Genomic DNA, 25,476 nt, shown 5'->3' with positions numbered 1-25,476 from the left:
GGAAGGCAGGATTAGGAACAAAGAACTCAATTAGATGAATGAGCTGATGTGGCAATGTCCATAGTGTCTGCTCTGCATGTGACAAGAAAAGCCTGTAAGTGAGAAGAGTCCTCAAAAGTGATTGTCTTGTTCTTGTATGGGTCTTTAAAAAGTCCAAAACATGCTCAAAGAGAACGAAGTGTAGGTCTTATACTCATGAAGTTTTCGCCGATCTGTGGTACTCTTAGCATAATCCTGAGAAAAGAAGATGCTGTGGCCTGATGAGGAAATGTGCCTAAGTTGTCTAGCAGCAAAAATAACCTGCATTAATTTGGTGTATTTCAGTAAGTGAAAGAAAACCCCTCAAGGCATTTTGGAAGTGGAAGGAGTTGAAGAAGGATGAACCCGCCTGTGAGCGCACTAGTTGTTAAAAGGCGGGTCTGTGGGTAGTTCCAAAATCAGAAGTAAAAAACCTTTGAATAAAGATATAGGATTTGACCCTTCCGAGCCTTCAGAGAGACCATATATGCGAAGGTTGTTCCGTCTATTACGATTTTCGAGGTCTTCAACCTGTTTCTGGTGGTGTTTACATGGAGTTCACTTTGAGCGAAGTTTCGTTGTGGCTGGTTATTTGTTGCTCTGCAATAGATATTCTCTCCTACATACAAGACCACCTGTCACCTAAACTCTGCAGCCTGTCATTAGTTTCTTCCATAAAGGGGCACATGACCCTAATTTGCTCCAGCTGGAGATCTAATGAGACGTTTGGGAGAGTTTTTTGGGGAGAAGGTGGGTCTTTTTTAAATCTTTTATTTGTTGACTTGCTATGGTTAGACTGTGAAGAATTAGTGAGGCCAGCTTAAGATGGAGAGAAAGAAGAACTTTTACATAAAGAAGGAACCTCCTTGTGTGAAGAAAGTGCCAGAACATGCTTTAGGATTTTGCCAGTGGAAAGCTTGGAAGGTTGTTTTAAAGACTTTAGTCTTCCCATAAACTACGAGCCATATTTACAAGTGACCTGTACTGCTGGTGCATTACTTTTTGTGGCTCACCGGCAGCACAGACTGCTGGCCCATATCAACAAGGCCACGTAAAGCCACTTTGCGTGGCTTTACATGGCCTTGTACATACTGCGTTGCCTTACTTTGTATCAGGGAGGCATTTCCATGGGTGTTGCATGGGTGTTCCCATGCAACATCCATGGATTTTAACGCATTCTGAGATTTACAAGGTTTTGGAAACCTGAGAATGTGTCAAAAGCCTATGCCACCCCAGTGGTGGCATAAGATTGACGCAATGGGGTGAAATGTATTTTATTTCTCCCTGTTTTTTCATCTTTCTATGTGTGCTGCATTCTGCAGCACACATAGAATGAGGAAATCACCTCAATTGATTGTTTTTGTGCAGGAAGATTTTCCTTCCTGCACAAAAACAACCACCCCCCCCCAATGCAGGCACCCTTGAACCATGCACCATGGTGCAAGGGTGACTGTGTTTGAGCATGGCAGCGATTTCTGTGCCAGCGCAGGGGGAGAGGACGAATGTGCTGTACTTTCAGACACTTAGCATTTCTGCCCTTTCCCAATGGCGAAAAAAGCCCAGCACCATGGACCTTTTAAATATGGACCTAAAAATATTCGCAAGGCAAGTGAGGAGCAAAAAATGCAGTATTGCGATTGTGTCCCACACAAGTGGAGCTCCAGAGAATACAATTCTGCAATGAGTTAAAGAAAACAGAATTATTCAGCTGAAAACGTTCAGGTAAAAGATCTCACAGGTCAGCAGATGTGATATCATTGCATTTAGGAGAAACCTTCAAGCATACTAGAAGAAGTTACTCTTATGAATCAGGGAAGCTGACTTGTATCATTATAATGTGTCTGGGTTATCTGGATCTAATTACGTGCCAGCGGACCCCAGTGCAGCGATGACTTCCTGCTGCTACAGGAACCTGCAAGGGACAGAAGACCCCAGCTCGAGCAGAATGAATGATCTAGTAGCTACTGTTCTGGCTTGTGTGCATGACTAACACCAGATGGTATCCCCTATATGAGTATTCCTACTTTTAATCAATCAAACAGAATTTGTATAGCGCGACTAGTCACCCTCGAGGGTATCCAGGCGCTTGCCGGTCTCAACTAACTACTTTAGTTTGGGAAATCTTTTGCTACTAAGCAGGGTAAAATTAATAAACAAATGAAAGACTTGCACACGTTTTGCAAACCTTCTTTACATGATTTTATATATCATTAGAATTGGTCGATAATTGTTGTGTAATGTACCAGTACATACAATGATCATGTATTCGCTTGTCTCCTTTTACTCTTCAGGATTCAACTTGATAGATGCTGAAAAGACCGCCAACTTTAAACTGCAGATTTTAGTAACGGATTTGGCAGGACTGTCAGAAATGGCTTTGGCTGATTCAGCTAGTGTGTTTATTAACGTGACCAAAAGCCTGTGGAAGACACCTGCGCCAGTAGAGATTATTGAAAACTCCACTATGGCACATCCCATCAAGATCACTGAGGTAAGGCCAAAATAGCATAGGTCTCTTCTGAAAGTTCGCAGGTATTGCTTCAAATCTAAACCAGCCTCGACATATACCAGTGGATAGCGATTCCACAGAAAGACCTTTTTGTGCACTCCAAGGAGATAGCTCTTTTGTAGGACACGAAAATTGGGAAAATGTCTAATGGTGTATTTCAAATTATGTTCTAGGAGGTCTTCCAGAACAACTCTGCGCCAAGGAGGGGATTTGCCCTTCCATGTGCAGTGAGAGAGCTGTAACAACGAGGATGTCCACTTTTGAATGAACATCTGAATTTAGAAATGACTGCCTGGATTCAGCTTGCTCAATAATTGGAGCATTATTTGTCATTGTGTATTCATCAGGGACTTTGGTGTTAGTGCCGGCCTTTTAATGTCAGTCTTAAGGCACTTGATAATTTTCCGGACATTCACAATCAAAGCCTTAAGTCCATTAGTTTTTTGCCTGGCCTCCACCGTTCTTCGATAAATAGTATTTTAGGTCTGGTGTTTGCTAGTGCAACCCTTAAAAAGGCCTACTGCTAACAATATACATAGAGTTGGCTTTGGTTTCACACTTTTCAACCTTTGACTGTCCTTCTATTATCCTCTTTCAGCAAGCAGCTTGAAACTTTGTCAATCACATCTTAACTCAGCCCAGCTGAGTATTCATCTCTCACCTAATGCTTGTTGAGGGTGTATCCCTCCTAGTACAATCCAGTGCTTGCACTGAACTGCATGAGGGACTACTTTCAAATTGTAGCCTGTGCTCTCCACTCCTGTTAGCTGCCTCTGCGTGCCTTTCCAGTTTTGCTAACTTTTCACTAGCACTCTAAACCAACCCTGACCTATTGGCTTTACCAATGCTTGTTTCTTGTCTTGGAAGCCTCCACTTTCAAGGTATGAATGACGTGCTTGACACCACCTCATCTGTGCTTTTGTTGATGTTGCCCACCATGTCTTTGAAGTCTGACTCTACCACCTTGGCATCGCTGCCAGGGTAGAGAGGTGAACATCGGGTAGTCACTGTGCAGGGGTAGCTTGCTCTTGCTTTTAAAAAGCATATTTTTGTTGGCTGGGAAATGTTTGGAAATTGAGGAATTTCAGTTAATGTGCAAATGTAAACAGTGTAATTGCACAGCTAATACCACCTTTTTATGGAGTGCTTGATTCCACAAGTCCCAATTTGATGGTGTGCAGTTTAGCATCCTCAAAGGATGGAAAGCTCAATCGGCCTTGCCAGGATTCACATAGGTGGCCCTCACATAACAGCTAATATGAGTCACAAGTTTTTAGCCCATTGACCCATCTTGGCATTCATTTCTGTCTATGATGCAAGGTACCAAATGGCTCCGTGCCTGGCTTTTAGTTTTTTCTCTTGGCAAACAGGTTTGCTCATGGGTTGCATTAGTGAGGTTAAAGGAAGGGGCCCCATGTGCTCCCTCCATCGCATAAGATCACTGCCATAATCAGATTGTCGTCTAGCAACTATTCGCAGAACCCTATAGACTCAAGGGGCCGTCAACCAGTTATTTAGTCACCATCCAATTGTCCTCATACCGTGGTTCATCACCTGACAAGTGGTGTTCCACAGTCCATGTAGGGGATATACCTGCTCACCTCTAGGCATGGCTCAGAAGGTGGTGGTATGAGGCAGCAGCATTAAAAGATGGTGGCTGCAGTAGTGAGCGAGTCAGGTTCCATCCTCATTATGGCCCATACCAGTGGTGGGGAAGTAGAGACAGAAAGTTCTAAAAGGTCTTTGCCAAATGGTTAAGGATTTTACGATTTCTTGAGAGGGTAAAATATGAATTTGGTTGTTCCTGTCTGATTTATGTTTTACAGATCGTGTTGAATGTTAATAGGATATTTACATTTTCACTCCTGATGAAGTAATTAGATAGCTCGAAATGCTTAGAGTTTTTGATACAACTAACATATCCATATTTCCAAAATGATGGATTTGAAAAGACAATCAACTTTGCCAAGTACAAATCTGTCTCTCACTTAGCATGAAGTGATAACGACATTGAAATTCACAGATTAAGATAATAAAATAATTGTAAGACAATGTAACATGCATGAGTTGAGTGGAAATGGGAGGTGGCATAAATGAGGACAGGGTCTAAGATCATCATTTAGTCAGCACACTTGATGATGCTTATATTTCTCATATAGCACATGTTTTGTTTCAAGTGGATGTAGTCAATTGCTGGCTTGACCAGGTAGCAAACTTACCAGTTATTAATATGCTAACGACATCAAAGTAGTGAGGCACTCGAATAGGTGAAGAAATCTGTTGTTGACTCAGAAGGTAAGCCACAGAGAGTGCATACAGCAGACCAGTGGCATAACAAAGGCCCTTGCAGCCCCTGCGGTGCAGGGCGCCCCGAGCTACGGGGGCAACCTCAGCAAAGTACTGTGGCCTGAGAGCTCCTGCATGAGTCCAGGGGGGGGGACCTCCATGTACCCTGCAGTGGAGGGCCCTCCAGTTTCGTTATGCCACTGCACCAGACTCAGTGAGGGCATGAGATGCATCACATAAGTATTAGTGAAAAGGAAAAGGCTATTCTTGATGCCCAAAAAATTCAGCCTCTGGAACTCCATCATGAGCTATGATTGAGAGCACAAGTCCCAAACATCAATGGGACTCCTATCCTACAAGCTCAATCAGAAGGAGAGCTCCACAAATCATATGCACAGTGGATGCTGGGGTAGGATTAAGGAACAATTTCTTTACCCCAGATTGGTATAGTTTGTTGTCAATCAATAGCATGTAAAGGGCGGCCAAACATCAGGAGGAAACAGACACTAGGCTTTCATTAGGAGTATGCAGAAATTTGGTGCAAGGATACCGGGGTATCACAATCTTAATTCCAGGTGCTAACCCCATACCAAATTCTGACTATTCCATCGACATTGGGGCATAAGTACACAGACTCGTTAATACTGCATCCTTTTCTGTATAATTTTACCCTCCTAATAAATTCAAATAATCTTTACAAACCCTGAAGGAAAGAATTGGTTTTGATACCACTAATCGATCGAGGAAAGCTGCTGCATATGAGATAGAAGTTTAATACTAAAGGACAAAAAACTTTGCCTTCAAAACAAAAGAGAGTCATCTAACATCTGCACAGCTGCGAAAAGACGACCTTTAATTTGTAATAAATCTCAACTCTTGATACTGTCTCAAATCTCTGTAAGTGGTAGTATAACCACATTTCTGTGCCATTGCTCAATTTCTTAAGTAATGGAAGACTCAATTTACTTTGCCGGGACTCATACACTTGCCTTTAGACCACCCTATGCGCGTTTGTTGCATGTGAAGGGGATCAAGATGAATTACTTTTCCCCATTGCTAAAATGTTTTATCAAAAACAAGGGGCCAGTTACACAAAGCATTTTTGAGGTCACAAATGCCTGTTTCGGATACTGCAGCAGCAAAAATACTTTTTGCAATGTACTAAACCTATTATAGGAGTCAGTAATTTTTTCTGACTCTAAAATGGGTTTAGAAATTGATAAGGAACTGCAATTTGGAAGGCACTTGATGTAGGTATCCCTTCTAAATAGGGATTCGTATCCATATTTATGAGTGGTTCAGGACGGAATTAGCAGTTGTAATCTATTGAAAAGTTGCGCACCTCCAGGTTGAGGTGGTAACACGTTTGCAATAGGGAAGAAGTTCCCTTGGGGCCCAGTCCCCTTGGTGAATACTGAAAAAAAGCTTTTTGGGGAGTCGGCAGTAGTCCAAGGAACAACTACCAACTCTCAAAAGACCTTTAAATTAAAAAAGAAAAAGTAAATTGGAGATTTGATCCTAGACAAGAAGTTACGAAAACTTTGGAGAGACATCCCCAGATTCAGCCACTCTATGGAAATGAGGGAGGCGCATTACAAAGTGCTTTTCAACTGTCATCTATACACTACCAAACTTAAAAAATGTTCCCAGCCACATCTTATCTCTGTTGAAGGGGATGTGGGCTACTCGGGGATTTTCAACATATCTGTTGTGATTACCCAGTCATTCGCCCATTCTGGACTGAGATCCTGGCCTACATTAAAGATATACTGAATATCTGCTCCTGTTTACACCAAGGTTTGGTCTATTGGCATTGCAGGAAGAAAACCTCAGCACCGAACCTCAGTAGACCGGTCGAGGTTATGGTCAAGATGGCTGCTTCTTGGAAGAGGGTGGGGGTGCCCTGGATGTCCCAGTGGCTTTCATAACTCTGGCACGCCATCCCTATGGAAAGAGTAGATAATTATAAAAACTTTGAATATATTTGGCGCCTTTTAGTAAAATTCCTCTCAACAGGCCTCCCGCTCTTTGCTTGCCCTACTACTACACAGGCGCTCCACTTCTTCCAGATTTAGAGATATAGGGAACCATGCCTACCCTGACATACTTGATGCTCTACTCCAATGTACCTCACCCCCTGCTCGTGGCTCGCTTAGTGTCCACAACATCACACAATGCTTCAGCTTATACATGTTCCTTTGTTTATATATTTTTGGAGGTAGGAGGAATTAAGTTGGGCAACGATATAAGTGAATTATATTGTAGAATTGACAGCAGTACTTCACCCAGATTCATTCATATCCAGAAACTGTGTGTACCCCTAGCAAGTTTTGATGTATATATATATATATATATATATATGGTATCCTATGCTTACATTAACGTAAATGTATGTAATGGGCCCTATAAAATTCAAAAATGAAAGTTTGAGGAAAAAAAGTAAACTTTCGTTTTAAACACAGTCTAATTTCCTTTAAGGAAAATTGACGGCATTAAAAACAAGTTTACTTTACTGAAAGGCATTCACATGCATGGTGGCCTGCTGGCCTGAACAGACCACCACCCTCGTGATTTCATCCATGCAGAATGAGTCGTAATTTGTGACCTAACTGGTGAATATTAATGAGGTAGGTCAGTGACCCACCCCGAAGATGACTTTTCCAAACCACCATATATGTACATATTTAGTTTAGAAATGTATTTACTTGTCGGAAAAATACTGGTCACAAATCATGACCAATATTTTGCAATCAGTAAATAATACATCTGGCCTAACATGCCCTAAGCATTCATCTCAAAGGTATGCTGTACAAACGCATTGCTTTGTAACATTCAGACATGCCTGGTACAACTTAATTTCCAAAAGCCATAATGGAAACAATCAGGAGTAGCTCATGGTACTAAAAAGGGAGCAGGGTGGGGCGCACACGGGTGGGGAGGTAGGGTGAGGGATTTTTTTTTTTTTAAATGTACCTATGCCGCCACCGCCGTCACCACGCTGCCGCTCCTCTCCTGCAGGCTGCAGGCACAGGCTCCCAGCCTGCCCTGTGGCCAATTCTGACGCTGCTCAGACCAGCGTTAGGATTGGTTAGGAGCACCCAGCCAGAATGCTCCCAGGGAGACTGTCATATTGAAGTATATGATACCTATTAAGAGAACAGGTAATGAGATTACCCATGTGTATACAGCATGTTGGATTATTTTGTGTATTATCACTTGGTGAAATGGGTGTTTTTGAGTGTTTTACACTTTTTGGCATGATTAAGATTATTTTGTGATTTTAGACATCGGCATGGGTGTGAATACACGATTTTGTGTTATATGTCACAGTGGTGTTTTTCCTTGATCTTCTGGTTTGAGCAGGACACAGTCACTACATCACAGTTGTGAATCATTGTATGGTGGCATTAAGACATTAGTACCATAAGGACGTTTATGCTAAAAAGATGAGAGACAATATAAGTATCTTTGATTTTTTTTTAATATAGAGCTTTTTCCAGTTCACTGATGAATTGTAATCTAAGGCCCTGGGGAATGTGGCATAAAGTATTAAGAAATCTTGGAATCCACCGAAATGTGCGTTGGCAGTTGAATTTGTGGCTGGACATTCGAATCTGTAGCTTGCAAATACGGAGCACCAAGGATAGGTGCCGGATATAAATTTGTTCATTGGAGATGGATTTTGTGGCGGGCTTAAGGACTAAGGGGGTCATTACGACCTCGGCGGTCTTTTCAAAAGACCGCCGAGGCCGCGGGAGACAGAATAGCGCCATTGCCGGCGGTATTCCTGGCTCCCTATTATGACATTTCCGCTGGGCCAGCGGACGGTAACAGTGTTACCGTCCGCTGGCCCAGCGGAAAGGCACATCAACATTGCTGCTGGCTCATAATAGAGCCAGCGGCAATGCTGATGTGCAGCGGGTGCAGTAGCACCCGTCGCGCATTTCACTGCCCGAAATTCGGGCAGTGAAATGCGCGACGGGGCTATGCCTGGGGGCCCCTGCATTGGCCATGCCAAGAGCATGGGCAGTGCAGGGGCCCCCAGGGGCACCCCAAGTCCCCTTACCGCCAGCCTTTCAATGGCGGTTTGTACCGCCACGGACAGGCTGGCGGTCTGGGACTCATAATCCCCAGGGCAGCGGTGCATGCACCGCTGCCCTGGGGATTATGACCGCCAGGTGGAATCCTGGCGGGAAAGTGGAGGGGCTGGCAGTATGGCCGTGGCTTTTCCGCCACGGTCATAATTGCTGGCGGAACACCGCCAGCCTGTTGGCGGTGTTACCGCCAACTTACTGCCGGCCGCCAGGGCCGTAATGACCCCCTATATGTATTACGATTAAAGTCATCCACAAGAATTCAATGTATTGAAATTTTCAATGTGATTGTATTTAAACTTTTTGTGATAAGTTTGGACCAAACAACAAAGAGAAAAAAATATGTGATGTGGGTTTATATTCGTTGAATTGATTTTGGTGAAATGTGAAAATTTGTATGTGTGGGTTGAATGTGAGTACAATTGAGTGGAGTTGAGTGGCCATTATTATTGTTTTTGTATGGGTTTGTTTGTCTCTGTGTCCTTATGTTTGTCTCATGATATTCCAGTTTTACATTGTAAGGAAATGTAAATGTTTTTCATGTATAATAAAAGATATATAAATGTTTAGAAGGATTTGCAATTTTGTTTGTATGTAGAAGGATATAGGAGAGAAAGGTGTTCATACAATGACAGATTTGATTCCCTAGTGTTCTCTCCTTACAATACCTAGGGACCCCTGTGTTTGATTTCATTGACTGAAAGCCTGGGCCTGCTCTGTCCAGCCCGGCAACACAGTGCTGGGCTGGAGAGAGCACACTGAGCATGTATGTTCGGCCAGCCAGAGATGGCCGGCCAAACATACATGCACACATCACTCCCCCTCAGTGCTCATCACAGCCTATGGCGATAATAAACATGGGCCCATATTTTTACTCAGTTTGCGTCAAATTAGCGTCATTTTTTTTAATGCTAATTAAACACAAACCTAACTCCGTATTTATACTTTGGCTCTAGATCCGTCTAGCGCCAAAGTTATGGAGTTAGCGTCATTTTTTTACCGTAAAAACCTACCTTACGTCAATGAGATGCAAGGTAGGCGTTCCCAGGCAAAAAATGACTCAAAGGGCCTAGCGCCTTATTTATCCTCATGCTTTAAATAATGGCATTAAGCCTGCTTAGCACCATTATTTAACGCCTGGGTCAGGGCAGGCGTTAGGGGACCTGTGGGCTATTTTCCATGGTTAGAGACTATGGAAAAAGCCCACAGGTGCCCTCCCTGTCCCCAGGGACACCCCCACCCACCGGCACCCACACCTGGAGGGCACTAAGGATGAGGAGATCCATCCCAGATAAGTCCAGGTAAGTATTTAAAAAAAAAATTCAAAGTGCCATGGGGGGCTTAACTTGGGACCCCCTACATGGCACTGTGCCCTAGCGGAGGAGCCACGCCTGGAAACAATCAATCACAGGGATAAGAAGGGTAAGTGAAATGATGAGCATGTTTTGCTAAAAGAGTGAAACGTACTGTTCCTTAGAATTTCGGCTTCATGTGTTGAAAATGTTAGGTTTTTCCAATCAGGAAACAGCTGTACATGACAAAGGAGTAAAAATGAAGGACTCACTAATTTAACACTGAAATGGCTCTTTGTTTTCGTTCAATAACAAAGGCTACATGTACAGTCACTCAGTAGTAGAAGTTTACAGCAGTCAATAGCTGAGGGATCTGGCCTTAATATTTCCAACTGTGCTGTTTGCTTAAGTTCAGCGACAGCATGTAAATTGTTTCTACTGGATTTACTACTCTATGAAAAGTCGCCTTTGTGAAAGAACCACGGAGAATGGGAGATTGAAACATATTTTTTGTAGTATGTGATAAACTGACTGATATACCATTCCAGGGCATACCTCAATGTTTACTCTGAGGTACCCTCCAACATTTTCCATGAGTCCTATATTTACATCTTGAACCGAAGTACAAAAGGCATGATGCTTGTCAAAATCGCACTCTGAAAAGTGTAAGAATAAAGCACACTATGTTGTGAAGATACAATCAAGGGAATGGCCACATATCTGACAACATTTACAACAGCCCTAATAATATTGAATAATGCAGAATGCATCTCAAAGCTATCTTGTTTGAAGATATTTTTATATTCAAACCATCTAACATTTTAGGCCAGATTCATTAAACCTGTAAGAAAACACTGGAAATGTACAGCTCTAGTGTCATTATTGTATTTAGTTTTTTTATTTTTGGGGGATTCTCAGAGTATTACAAGAGTAATGCTAGGCTTCTAACTCTTGTAGAATTTCAGGATTACCATCATGCATTTGCACAAACGACAGTGTAACAAATGTCCATATGTGCATATGTACTTTGTAATCTATTTTACCTTATTCCACTAGAAAAATATTTTTCACACTCGAGAATCCCTTTCAAGATATTGAGATACATTTTGGGAGTGCCTTTTCCAAGACAAATACATGTTTATGCCTACCCTTTACATGAGTAAATAAACACATTTACAGCCTAGTGTGTAATCACTCTGATCACCTGTGGGATGCTCACACAGAAATTCTATCATACTGTTGGACCACTAGTAAAAATATTCTTGTGAGCAAATTCCGTTCACATGGTGAAACCCTCACCATTTCTGATTGTGCAAACTAGGTATATACTTTTGGCCTTGTACATGCTTTTGTTTTGGCACCTATTTGTATGTAAGTGCACAAGTAGATCTGTGAATCACACACTTAATTCAGACATATCATTACCTGTTGAGAAGCATTATGTGATTAGGAAAACGTTGAAATGACTATACGATTAGAGAACAAATAGGATAAAGGCAAACAGACATGTAGTCTTCTTTGACAGGACATTTGGGTGACTCATGGCCATTGAGCAATCAACCTTTGAGAGGATACATCCCTCAAATAGTTGGGAGGCCATGTTTCTCTTTCCTTTCAGTCAGTTTGGCCATTCAGCTTCGGTAGACGGATTAGGCCACAAAATTCCATGGTTGAGAGTAGGTCTTTTGAGGGGAAGCAAGAAAGAATCGGAGTAACAGGGGTTCTTTCCATTCCAGAGGACTTGAGCAAATATTGAAGTTGCAGAATTCAAAGTGATAAGGGGAAAAGGTGCCAAAATGGTGAAAGTAGCAATACACAAGTACTAATATTAATCTTACAGAGAAATTGATTATACCGGAGATTGATTACAATCTTAAAAACAACCATACTGCTCCATCAGCTCTGAAAAGGTACCAGGTTGTCATCCTCTTATTGTGCTTGTTGATAAGTTGTGTTTAGACAGATGCCACTTACCAAATAGAATATTGCTGATTTTAAGGGGGTTTCTCTGTCCTTTCCCACATAATCCTTTTTGTGTAAAAAGAAGAATGAAAGTGAGCTCTTGTAAACCATAGAAGGTACTTGTTGTTCTGCTGGTTACAGGGTAGCCAGCAGAGCCTGTCCATGTTAAATGTCTTGCCATATTCTAATGCTCTGGTGACATGTTGAATTGCAGGTGCGGTGTAACGAGCCTAATGCAAAATATGAACTGCTACAAAAAGAAAAACTGCCCTCGTTCCCTTTTTCCATTGACCAGAATGGGGATATTTTTGTGACAGAACCCCTGGACAGGGAAAGCAAGAGCATGGTAAGTCTAAGCCAGATATCCAAGTATGTAGATGACAGATGCTCTTAAGTATACACAGAGGCTAGCCACTTGTATCTATGATCACAACAATAAAACGTACGTTGCACAATTTGACCAGTCATTGAAAAATGTTAACATATCCGGGATTACAGGTGGTGAGAGGGTCAGAAATTCTTGTAACATAACTTGAGAAATGCGAACTTACTCTAGAGTCCAGAGATCACTTATAGACTTAGTTTAGGTAGTGTGTGAAAAGGTGAGCCTTGAGTTGCTCACAGAAGATAGAATGTGGGGTAAATGCTCTAAGGCCAGGAGTTAAGGCTGCAGTGCCTGCACTGAAGAAAGATTACTTCCATGATGTAGGTATTGTGAATTTGTGGGCTTCAAGGAGAGGAGTTTTATGATTTCTGATACCATTGGAGCCACCACAGATAGGAGTTGATCTGCAAGGTATGGCCAACTATGTTAGTGTGCATCTATTATGTATGAGGTACACAATTTTAACTCTAATTCTGGCTGGAATAGGTAACCAGTAGCATTTGAAAGTACAGAAGTAATGTGGTCACATCTGCTTGCAGAGTGAACTAACTTCACAGCTGAGCTTAGTTCTGAGTGGAGCAGTGTATGTTTGGTGGGATCCTGGTAATATGGCGTTTCCACAAACTTATCTATTTCATTGTATTGTATTACTACTTATATATAGTGCTCCATACACTGTACAAAACCTAAATGACTTTCTCAATTGTTGAATGAATAATACTTCTAATATATCCTTTCTATAGCACTTAGTTGCCTTGACCAGATCGTGCTCTGATTTTCATCAGCTTTCTGGGCACCCTTTGGTACATGATTAAAAATGTGCTGGTTGTAGGGTGTCCTCTGTGGGGAAGATTGGGTGCAGTGACTTAGGGTTGAAGGTAAGGACAAGGTGATATTTAGGGCTTCAACAGCACATAGGCATGTGTGTTGCAGAGTCAAGTTTTTATTTATTTTCTGAATTTTGAGTGGTTGCTGATCACCCTTATTTTCTCAGGCAGGATGTTCCATAGTTGGCATGCGTTGACACTATCTTTGCTAATCTGATAAGATCAGATAAAGCATTTTCATAGGCTTGAGGGAGGTGTTGGCCTTAAGACTTTTTGAGATGCGTACAGTGAAAAACCATGATGGTTTATTAAAATATTAAAATGCACTACAGAAGGCAAAAGTATATGATTAGTCTCAAATCAGTCAAATTACATAACAAATCAGCAAAATATAATTAGCATAGGATCACAATTCAGTTGGCATGAAGGGTAGCAGCATATAATGAAATAGACGCAACATTAGCAAAATTTGCAGAATCATTCTAAGTTCAAAATATACAGCAAATCAATATGCTAAGGATCAGGAAAGCAGCCCCCCAGGGGCTTCTCGAGTGGACTAAAGCCTAGTTGAGAACAAGAAGCCGGGCCATCCCCAGATATATAGATTTTTACAATACATTATATATATCATTTCACAATGGAAATTGCAGAGTCAGCATAATATGAGCAAATGTAGCAAAGGTTTAACAAATCACAGTACAGAATTGATAGATTGTCATCTAATACCATTCTAGCACCATTCCCTAAATGAATGTTAATGTTTTCTTCTCTGAGCTAATGTCACTGGGTATGACAGCACAAATCTAGTTCACAATACAGTTGCAGTTTCATAAATGAATAGACCCACAGTGATGAAGCAGGAAAAGATTGTGGAATGGTACAAATTTGCTAGACAGCTTCCTCCAAAGTTCACCAAGAACAGCGTGTCATCACAGAGAATCAGTGCACACTTTCCCTGCAGGTGGTCTCAGTTAGAAATGAAAGCATGGTCATGGTTAAAATCCAAGATGGAGTCGAGGCCTAGTTAGGCCAATTCAAGAAAACATAGGTATATACTTTACAGTATTTTGGCATTTGTTGTGTGGAGCACCCATCTGCCAAACTCAAAATTAGACTCTTTGACTTTATTGGGTAAGCTAGGAAGGACAAGCCCACTGTAAAGATTTCATGAGGTTGACTGTGAGTTTTGCCACATTGTTGATCTGTTATTCAAGTGTAAGTTCACAGTTACATCTCCCCGTAATTTATTTTAATTCAGTGGATGTCGTAGGATGAGATCTGCTTTCTTTGAGCAAGGCTGAATTTGGAGCATATATTTTCCATGTTCCACAAGTTCAACATTCAGAATTGGAGAAATTTGGTTTTGAAGTATTCATTTGATAACTGCTTGAAGTCTCAATATATCCATCTTATGGTCTTTCACATTCAAGATTTATTTGGCATGGCTGTAACAGGTGAGTTTAAAGAAGTCATAAGCTCAGGGCATGGTGTCACGTGTACATTGAATAAAGGAGATACAATTATTAAACCTTCAAGGAAACCTACTTTTTGAGGGAATGTGCTGATAGATATGGAAATAGGTACACAATTTGAGTTCTGTCTGTATGTAAGGGCTTAATACTTTTTACGGTGTGATATGCATTCCTTTATCTTATAGTATTTTGATTTGGTGGTCCACAGTGTCAAAAGCTGCTGAGTGGTCCAGAGAGGGGTATGTGGCTACTTTATTGATATGTAGAGTGTTTCTGAGGTCATTGCAGTTTGCAGCTAATGCTGGTTCAGTGGATCTGCCAGGTCAGAAACATGTTTTGTTAACAGAGAGGAGGTTGTTTTACTTCTGGAAATCTAAGATCTGTACGCATGCTGGTTTATCTATAAGTCTACCCAGAATGGCCCATTCAATATTGGTCTGTAAGTTGTTGATTCTCAGGGTGGTCTGATCCTTGCTTCTTTGGGATTTAGTCAAATTCTCTGGAAGAGAGTTGTACTGTTCATGGAAGTGATCAGCATGATCCAAGGCACAGTCTGTTTTTTTGAATTTGCTGATGATTTTGAGTTTCCTTTAGCTGAGTTACCTGGTAGACTTGCAGATACTTTATTGGCCTTGCTTTATGTGTTTGTCTTTCTGGCGATGTGTTTTCCTCCATTGCATTGTAGAATTCAGATTTTCCTTTTCTGTACAATTACATTTGAATTGAGGTAACCCACCTTCTGGCATGTCTGCTCCTGTGTAGATGCTTTCAGAGTAGCCCTTTTCTTGAGAACTTCCAGAGGCCAGTGATGAAACTGGTGTGCAGAATCTGATACCTCTTCCATGGTAAGAAAGAAGTAATTAAGTGCTATTGCTGGGGGTGGTGGCTTTGGGAGGTGTATGTTGGAGTTAATGATGAGGTGATCCCTCAAAGGGAAAAGTTGCACTTCTTTGCCTGAAATAAGATCCTTTGATATGAATATGACATTGAAGGTCAGCAGTGTATCATGTGTAGCTCAAATAACAAGCTGGTGACGATTGAGTGTTTTCAGGTTATTGAGTAGACCAGACATCTGGTGGAGGTTGGTTTTATAGCATAAGGTGTTGAGGTTTCCTGAGATGCACAAATTAGAGTGGTGATACGGAGTCTAGCAGAGCATCAAAGAATGTTGTTTTGTGTGGTGGTGGTCGTTAGATTTGACAGAATGAGGTGGTGAAGGTCAAATGTGGTGAACAGCGAAGCAAAGATTCATACTGTTCAGTGATTTGTGATCTTGGCAGTTACAAGAGATATTTTGTTGTTTCATTTCTTTCTGTATAGGTATGGCTTCATGAAAAAAGGCTGGAGCCTCATCTGGAATCACTTAATATGCTGCATATGAAAGTCATTCCTTCTTAAGAGTGTAGCATTGGTCAGGATGCATGGCAGATCATTTATGAAGTGAGCAGAAGGTCCTGTAGTCTTTGCTTTTTCTGGTCATGATAATACTTCCTCCTGGTGTAGGGGTCACAGAGGTAGAAGCTTGAGCCCTTAGTCAAATATTTTGAGATGTTCATTGTCCATGGATCAGTTGATTGCTCTGGTAGTTAGGTTTGTTAATTTGGGCATGTGTTAAGGAAGAAGAGATTGACGTATGGTTTTCCCAGTGGGCATTCCACTAGTTGTTCCAGTGATTACTTTGGGTGTTACTCTGCATGCTGATGATGCCGATAAGGATATGGGGTTTGTGCCCTGCAATGCCTTCTATTGTTGTTCAACCTTCTTGACTCAAAGCTTTCTGACATACGTAGTTCATGTCTGGTGATATGTTGGATGACCCTTTTCACATAGCTTCTTCTTATGTTTATTGTGGCTAGTGGGACAAGCACTTTAGGTATGGTGCAAAGTCTGGTTTGTCAAGCTCATCGAAAAGAGGGAGTAGCGAGTTGATGGGGTCAGGCGAGTAAGAGAGTATGTCAACATTACAATAAGGTAATTTGACTTTGTTGAATGCTTATGTCGAGAAGCAAGATTAGAATTGCCAAGGTTTTGTCAATGTTTTATATGACTGCCATTATCGTAAAAAAAGGCATGTGTTAAGAGCAGTGGTGGATAATTGTTAGTTGTTTGCTATGTATATAACGGGCAATAGATGCAATAGCTGATGAGGATGTGAATATAAAAGGGGTAAGAAGTGGGTGGAGATGATCCAAACAGTAGTAGAAGAAGCAGTATGGAGGTGGCACAGGAGCTATGGGAATAGTGTGATCGGGATGATAGAGCAGAGTCTGGTACTGGAGGGAGATCTAGGAAAGATTGAAGAGAGGAACAGTGGGGAAATAGGGGGCAATAGCAGTATCAGGAGAACATTTGATAGGGGAGGTAGAGCCTACTTTACAAGGTCTACGAGGCCGACTGAGATGTAGGAGTAATTGAACTGTTCAAAATGCTGTAGAGTTCTCTGCCCTCCATTCATTCCATCTCTGTTTTCCAATCTCTGCTTCATTGTCATACCTCTCTTCTATTATTTTTTTTATCAGTCCTCTTCACTCCTACTTGACCATTATGGTACTGCAAACTTCAGTGGAATTTTAATACATATTTTTTATTATTTAGATCAGTTATTTATCTTCTGGTGATTAGTTGAGTCTAATGCCATTGAGAATGTGATATTTTAAAAATGTGATGATATTTGAAAACATACTACTTTTATTTTGCAACTTTCAAAACATTTCTGTGTGAAGGTCTGCAAGTTTAATTTGTGGATATGAAGCGACAGGATGGCTGAGATTTTGTGAAGGACCACCCCTCAGGAGGCATGAGCTCAACCCACTAAGAAGTACTTTGAGCTACCTGCAGCCAAATGGAGGTAGAAAGAAGGTACAAATACCCCACAGTGAAACTGACACTGTGGGAGGTCAATTTCCTGTGCCTGTGAATGAGGTCTAGCTAGAAGGAGGACCATATAGTAGCTGGTCAGTGTTGAAGGGGGTCAATGCATGAATGAGTCAGTGTTTGTTTCCCCACATCTTCCCTGCCCCCCCATACATCAAAAGGAAACACCATGCTGACCTGCCATATAAGATTATGAGAACCCTAGGAGCCCACTGACAATGTGGCAGCCATTCTGAACCTATGAGATATAGCTTCAAAGGGCTGACTAAAGAGGCAAGATCCTAAAGAGGAATTTTGTAGATGTCAAGCACCTACACCTACCAATAACACAAGGCATTGACAGCTGAGGAAGCCCAACATGAGGTGATTAATACAAGTGGACAGAGGTTCCTGTTCTGGTCTGTTAATGTACTCCATAAACATTTATCAGCAAAACGGGGAATGCCACCAGTGGAGTTAAAGCTCTGGAAGCTAATTTGGAAGGTCTGTTAGAGGGAGTTGGGTGGCAAAGCAGGCACTCTTAAATACAAAGGCAAGTCTTGGGGTATTCTGGACTGACACAGAATCCTCTTTAGAAGCAGTGAAGAAATTATAATGGCTTGTGAGTGAAAATATTATTGAATATGAGAATTGCTATTCAAACTGAGGAGAGAACCTCTGACGAAAGTCTTTGAGTTGACATCCACTAATGCTTCAGATGATACACCTGTAGAAATTGGGAAGGTACTTCAGGCCAGGGATGGACAGCTTGATGAACCAGGGTTGTTTAAGATAATGTGATCCTGCAGAATTCCAACAAGTATAAACAAAAGATGGAACACATAAATGTGGGAGAGTGCTGAAGAGCTTGAGGGTAACAAAGGTCATAGAGAGAGGGCCTGATTTAGAGTTTGTTGGAAGCAGGACATTCGCCAAGAGCAGCTGATGCCCGGTCTACCCTCATTACGAGTGTATGGATAGCAGTGCACTCTAAATAGGGCAGATGAATGGGAAGTGATTAAACTTACTGATTGTTTGGGACTCAACATGTACCAAAGTTCTCATACCAATTCCACAAAAAGATACCTTGTTATTTAAAACGTTTGTTGTTAAAGAAAAACTTTAACTAATTGTGAGTAATCCAGCTTGGGAAGTCCGAGGGCAGTTAGGAGTTACCGGACCTCAGTTCTATCAATGGGAAACCTTTGATTTGTGGTTGTCCTTGGGTCATCGTACCTTCAACCAGCTAGGGACCAAGTGCCCTTTTTAGCACGTCATTCTCAGGAAAGCATGGCAGAACAATATAATGCTGACTCGGAGGTGCTCTAGGTAGAAATGAAAAGCTTAGCAATGCAGAGCAAAATCATTCAGTAAACCAATGTCCAACCAGTGCTTCTACTTTAAAAAGAAAAACTATTTAATGCACACATGATTAAATGCTACACACAAACTCACAGATATACACAAAATTTAAGTGTGTAAACCAGTTCAGAACTCCTCCAAAGGGGGTTCAGAGAAAGTATCAGGGTGCAAAACAGATACCCCAAATATTCACAATAGAGTGACTCGTCTCATAAACAATATCAGTTTTGATTATCTATGAGTTTGACACTTTCTGATTGACACTTTATGGGCCTACTGGACTCATCAGACCTTTTGCCTTTAACATGTATTCTTCACAATTTAAAACAGAGACCTATGGACTTCGGCAAGTGTTTCACAATAAACAATAAAAACACACTGGCCTACGTGATGTAACAGCAATATCTCTTATACACCCATTGTCTTTAATATTTATTCTCCACAATTTAAAATAGAGACGTATAGTATTTCACAAGTGGTTCACAATAAACAAATTAAGACATAGGCCTGATTTAGAGTTTGGCGGACAGGTTACTCCGTCATAAACTTGACAGATATCCCATCCGCCGAATCACAATTCCATGGGATATAATGGGATCATAATATGATGAACAGGATATCTGTCACGTTTGGGATTGAGTAACCCCCACTGCCGAAATCTAAATCAGGCCCATACTGGCCTACAGACTTTAATGTGAACAAGATGTTCCTTAGAGGACCGTACAAATTTTAGCTGGACCCAAAAAAGAATAATATAAATTGCCTAATTTAGAATTACAAGGCACTGGTGAGGTTTTAGCACACCTTAATATCACAGGCAATTTTACCATTTCTATGTGATAAAATGGTCCCAGATACATGCAATTTTCATTAATACCCAATGGGGAAATATCATCTTGGACTGGCTGACTGTTCCAGGCATAAAACCACACGCAATCCCTTATTCTGTGCAGTTTTACTGCACACATTTAAATCCTGCTATGAGCAGGTGGTAAATGTATGTGAGCGCCGGTGGGTGGGGTGTAGGGTGGGGGGGAGTAGGGCAGAGAAAGGAAAGTTTTTTAAGTAGACGTAATCATTTTGTGCTTCCCCGCCTTATAAAAAAAGGCAGAATTAGACTTGCTACAGCTAAAGTCTTAAGCAGTTTGAATGCGGTTTTTTCAGTCAGGAAAAATTCTGTCAGGTTTTTCCACATGAGCATAAGAATGTGCACAGGAAGATAGGCAGGGCTTTAAGCTGGCACCAGGAAGTTCCTTAAAGGCAGGGTGTGATGGTGAGGCTCAGAAATTATCTCAGGCACTGGGAGTGGCAGATCTAGTCCCTCATCTTCAGGACAACTAGGACAGGGACCCTCTTTCACAAAGGGGGATTGCAAATGAGTGTATGGATGCTCCTACGATTATTAAGGGGCAGTCCATTTCAAAAGGGCTTATATTCAAAGCTCATAGTTGCACTAAGGATTTTTCAAGACCACCAGATACTGCCAACTTCATGGATCCCGCACGGTTTCAGAAGGACCTAACATGAATGGTAGATGGAAGTACTGATATCTTGGGCTTACCCAGACTGACTTCAGTGGGGTTTGGAGTTTCTTACTCCAGGGGACACTCCCTCCAGCTAGCATTATGAGTAGCTAGGGAGGACATCCTCAGCCCCTTGAAGGCTTTGAAGCGTTACTTCCTCCTCTGGACAACAGTAAGATCACTGTGGACATTCCCTTCTGCTCAGCTCTGGTGGTCTCTTGACCTGGGGCACTTCGGCTCCTCAGCACCCGATTGCCCCTTATATGGTTACTGTGCTCAAAATCTTGAGCCTACAGTGCACACCTCTCCAGGGATCCACCACAGGCCCTGTCACAACAAGAGTCTACAGTGCTCTCTCCATCAACGCATTAAAGCAAGGCCACTCTCCTCTAGACCTTGGAAAGAATAAGACAACCCCTTCTTCGTCCATCCACGCCCGGGGAGTGCCAAGCTCCAGAAAACCTGGTTCTACCCCCATAGACTCCTAACCCAAACTACTGTACTTCATGTTCCTACTATATGCCCTTGAGCCCCAAGGTAATCGGTTTGAATCTTGTATGAAATCTGACATTTAGTTTTCTAATTTGAAATGCAGACACTGTGGCTTCAACATTAAAGTAGACAACATACCTCCTATTAAAACATCCAGTCCTGTGCAAATAGCGAGTAGCAAGGTTTCCAGCACTCTAAACGGCTGTCTTATAAATAAGAGGTCCCTACCCAAATAAAAAACAAAATACGATAATTTATTGAAGCCAATCATCCTGGTCTACTATTTCTAAACGAAACATGGCTTGTGAGGTCTCAGACCTCATACTGGTATTGCTACTCCCCATAACTACTGCCTCATCAGGCGCGATCACTCCAATAAAAGGGACGAGGAATAGTGGTAATACCGAAAGAAGAACTTAATTTTACCACAATGGACAAATGTCCTTAAGAAGCAGAGGGTACTCAGGTAACTGTATTCACCGACCTCCTGGACCAAGAGCCACATTTTTTATTAGCATCTGCACTTTTTAGCTCCTATGGTAATTCAGAAAGTCAACTTCACCCTTCTAGGAGACCTACATTTTCACGTTGACTGCAAGGATGACAAGAGTCTTAAAATCTCTTGGACCCCATTAAAAAGTGCAGGTTTGTGCCAATTAGTAGAAGGCCTCACACACTAGGCTGGCCACTTATTAGACCATGTATTTAAAAACCATATTGCAAAATCTTTAGGGAAGCCTCTGCCACTCATCTGGAGTGACCATTTAGCTTTCCAACTTACTTTCAGATTAGATGGAACCTGGCGTTTTCCAGCCCTGCACACAAGTTTGAGACTGGTCTGAAATTAATCAAAATGATTTGCACTACTCACTTAGGCCAATATTTAATTTTAATTAGTAAGTTTGCGCTGCTTTTGTGTCAAAAAATGATGCAAATGTGGCGCTAGAAAAGTATAAATATGGGCCTTGGTCCTGAAACTCCAACAAGAGGCCCTAATATCAAAGGGGCAGCTAAGGACTTGTGGTTAACAAAGTTGCTTGAGCCTTCTGCCCCTAAGTGTGGGGCAAGGAAGTCCAAGAGGCATCATTTATCATTTCCTTCATAAACCCTTCCAGTAGCCAAGAGAAACTGTAGGAGATTAGAATGAAAGTAGATACTTATCTATGATATTGTAATCAAAACTGAATACTTAGGAGTGACAAACCAGTACAAACAGCTCCTATACAAAGCCAGAGCTGAAGGTTATTTGAATCACATTTTAAGTGCAAACACCCCTACCAGAGACCTGTTCAAGATAGTCAGGGATTTAAGAGTGCCTGCTATTGAAGTCAATTCTATAACACAAGCACATTAAATGTGTGAGGACTTAGCCACTTATTATGACGTAATTTTTTTTTAACATTTGTTAAAATGTTGACAACCCTCGTATAGTCATCCTCAATTACCTAATTGACAAACCCACAACTTCTACAAATTGTACTTTTCTGGAAGCTTTCTCTCTGCTGGAAGCGTAACTTGTAAAAGATCTCCTAAAACCCAATTTGGATAAATCTCAATCAGATTTTAGGACCAGCAGCAACTCAAGAGCTATGCTGGTTGCCATCACATATGATATTAGAATGACTCTGAGCAAGGGTGGTTTTGCTTTTCAACACTTCTCCTCCAAGATCTCTCTGTGGCTTTTGATACGGTCTGTCATTCTACCCTCCTCTGAAGACTTTCTGAAGCAGGGACCTGAAAACATGGTCTTAAATAGTTTGATTTGTTCCTAATAGGGCATATCCAAATTCTAAGTCATCCCCTCTCCCACCATCAGTCTAGGCTTTCTCTACTGTCTGCGGTGTGCCACTGGGCTCAGTTGTTTATAGTATATATGGCCCATTTGCCAAATTGTACCCTCCTTCAGGTTGCGAATATCCTCATGTGCAGATGACATCTGAGGATATGGAGCATGAAAGAGAACTTCCTAAAATTGAATGGGGAGAAAACTAAGATCATGCTTTTCAACAGAAACTCCTCTTTCTGGTCACCCCACTGTTGACCTTTAGAAATATGTTAGAAATATATTTTTGATCTACCAGTCCACGTGACTACCTAGATCCTCCTCAGCTTTTCTTTTAGAATGCGTGACAATTACTAGAGCCAGACAGTATGGGGGATATTTTCCTGATTATCTGTGTAAAAATTCTGAAACTCACTGCCATTACATCTGTGAAGCACAAAGGACCGCAGCGCCTTCCTCAAAGATAGAATTTTCAACTTCCTTGATTTTCCTCTTCTCCTCCCAACTGCTCATGACCCTGTGACTTACCTGTTTTCACTGTTAATGGTAGTACTTCATGTGCAGGGAACCTGTGTCACCATTGGTCCTCATTGGACTGCATAGATCTAGGGTGGGCTTAGGCCACTCCAGGTGGAATTGAGGTTCATTGGATGATCTTTGCCTTGCTGCACCACAGACCTATGCCTTCTAGGCTGGAGCAGGCCTCCTGGACGGAGCAAACACTGTTCAGCTTCAGTGACTTAGAAGGAAGCAGTATAAGACACTTTGGTTTAGCAGGCCATATTGCTGTGGTAGTTTAAACAAGAGCATGTGGAATCTGTTGAGGAAATCAATTCTGGTGTTACTTGAAACCAGCTTTCATCCACTGGATGCCTCTACTCATTGAGTGTAATGAACAATAGAGGCATTGAGATCCATCTTTGGCTGTGAGTGTTGTAACATGGCTGGGTCAGAAAGACATTTTTGTGATCGGAATTCAGAGAAATTGCTTACATGTTCAACCCCTAGTGCCCATGTGGTATGTGGACAAAGTGCTGAAGCATAGGGCACTACAGGTGCCCAACTCAGGTCTTCTCCAGATAAGTCTACCAAGTCCATCAGGTAGTTGAAAGGGCACTTAAACCTACAGTTGCATATAGGGAGCTACATTGTGCCTTCTGGTGGGATATGTACTGGAGAGCCCCAGTCTCCATTGTGCCTTCTGGTGGGATATGTATTGGAGAGCTCCATTGTCATTTGAGAAGGACACCTGATCATAACTGCTGAGTTAGTTTGTCTACTAGTAAACTTTGAAAATTTATATTCCCTGGTCTGCGAATGGCATTGGAAGCTCTAGCCCTAAGTGTTAGTATTTACTTCAGGCCTCGGTGTACTGTTTCTTCTTTTGATAAAGGAGGGTCTGTTTGGGGAGCAGCATTAGCTCCTCTAATCAGTTTTCATGTGGTGGCATTGCTGATGCTGGTAGCAAGTGCTGGTCCATCTGTTCCTACTGTAGTCTGTGTATACTAACTGTGTCAAAGGTACATTACCAGACACTTGCAAGCAGTGTTGTAGTCTGGAACGATTTTGGAAAACTCACCTTTCATTCCTGTGTTAGGCCTTGGTCTTATTTACAGTTGTCAATCAAGAACAGGGGCTTGGCAGAGTGCAGTTCCACTTGCTGGGTTAAGCCACAAAGACCTGAATGTCAGTGAGGTTCTCTGAGTAACTATTCAGACTTCTTTGGTCAGTGATAAAAGTTACTTTCCTCTGGGATGTCTGTCACTGGGTTACCACCTCGGGGTGTTCGATTTTACTAACAGCAGCTTGTGGACATAATTCTGTGCTTCCCCCATAGCTCTTCAGACCTGCAGCATTGTTTACTATTGCAAGGAGGAGTCATGTAACAATCATTGGGAAGCTGTTTCTGAAAGTTGCTCCAAAAATGTACCTTTGTGTTGTTAATTCTCTATTCTTGTAATAAGTTGTTGGTTGATCTTCAGTAGTTATTCCCTAGCCCTGTTAATGTCTTTATGGGATGTAGAAAATGGGGCCAGGTTTGAAAGGAAGTGCTGACAGCTTTGCATTCTATGTTGAGGCCGGTTCCCACTGAAACTCGCTGTAGGGTATTACCTCTATTTGTTTCCTGGGGTCGTCTTTGGCGGTGGTCTGTACTACGTCAGCCTGTGTACACTTGCATCATCAGGTGAATTCCTTTGAAGGTGGAAAATTATCTCCTCATAGACTAACAGCTCCTCCTGGGTGTGTTGAGCAGGATATTGGAAACCTTCTGGTTGGTACACACAAATAGCTATCAAGTCAATTATTGCTCTTTGTGCTCACCAGCCCAATTACCACAGGTAACAAAAATGAGAACTAAGGGACAATCCAGCAATCCGAGGAACATGGCACATCTAGTAATATAAGTATACAATGATTCCTACAAAAGAAGTTAAGAAGAATCACTTAATGATAAGTGAGATTAGGCTTTCCCAAGAAAAACTTAAATAAATTTACATTTCTTTACAAAATAACGTAAAAACAGCCAACACTTTATCTCTTTTTTTACTGTCTGGCTGTGCACCTCACTCTCTTGTCACTAATCAGCAGCAGTCCTGCACTATCACATGGAGCACTTT

At 41.7% G+C, this 25,476-nt stretch overlaps 1 protein-coding gene across 2 annotated transcripts in view; it reads left to right on the top strand.

Moving 5' to 3' along the window:
• Nucleotides 1–25,476, top strand: part of CDH17 (cadherin 17) — a 371,516-nt gene that overhangs the window by 220,116 nt on the left and 125,924 nt on the right. For both annotated transcript variants that reach the window (XM_069220475.1, XM_069220476.1), the window contains 2 exons: nt 2,310–2,509; nt 12,376–12,507. In XM_069220475.1, the coding sequence (XP_069076576.1) occupies nt 2,310–2,509; nt 12,376–12,507 (332 nt within the window). The remainder of the gene's footprint in view (nt 1–2,309; nt 2,510–12,375; nt 12,508–25,476) is intronic.

Source organism: Pleurodeles waltl, chromosome 2_2, assembly GCF_031143425.1.
Source record: "Pleurodeles waltl isolate 20211129_DDA chromosome 2_2, aPleWal1.hap1.20221129, whole genome shotgun sequence".
Lineage (NCBI taxonomy): Eukaryota > Metazoa > Chordata > Amphibia > Caudata > Salamandridae > Pleurodeles > Pleurodeles waltl.
The sequence above is the reverse complement of the archived record's forward strand: the minus strand, read 5'-3'. Positions and strand labels throughout refer to the sequence as shown.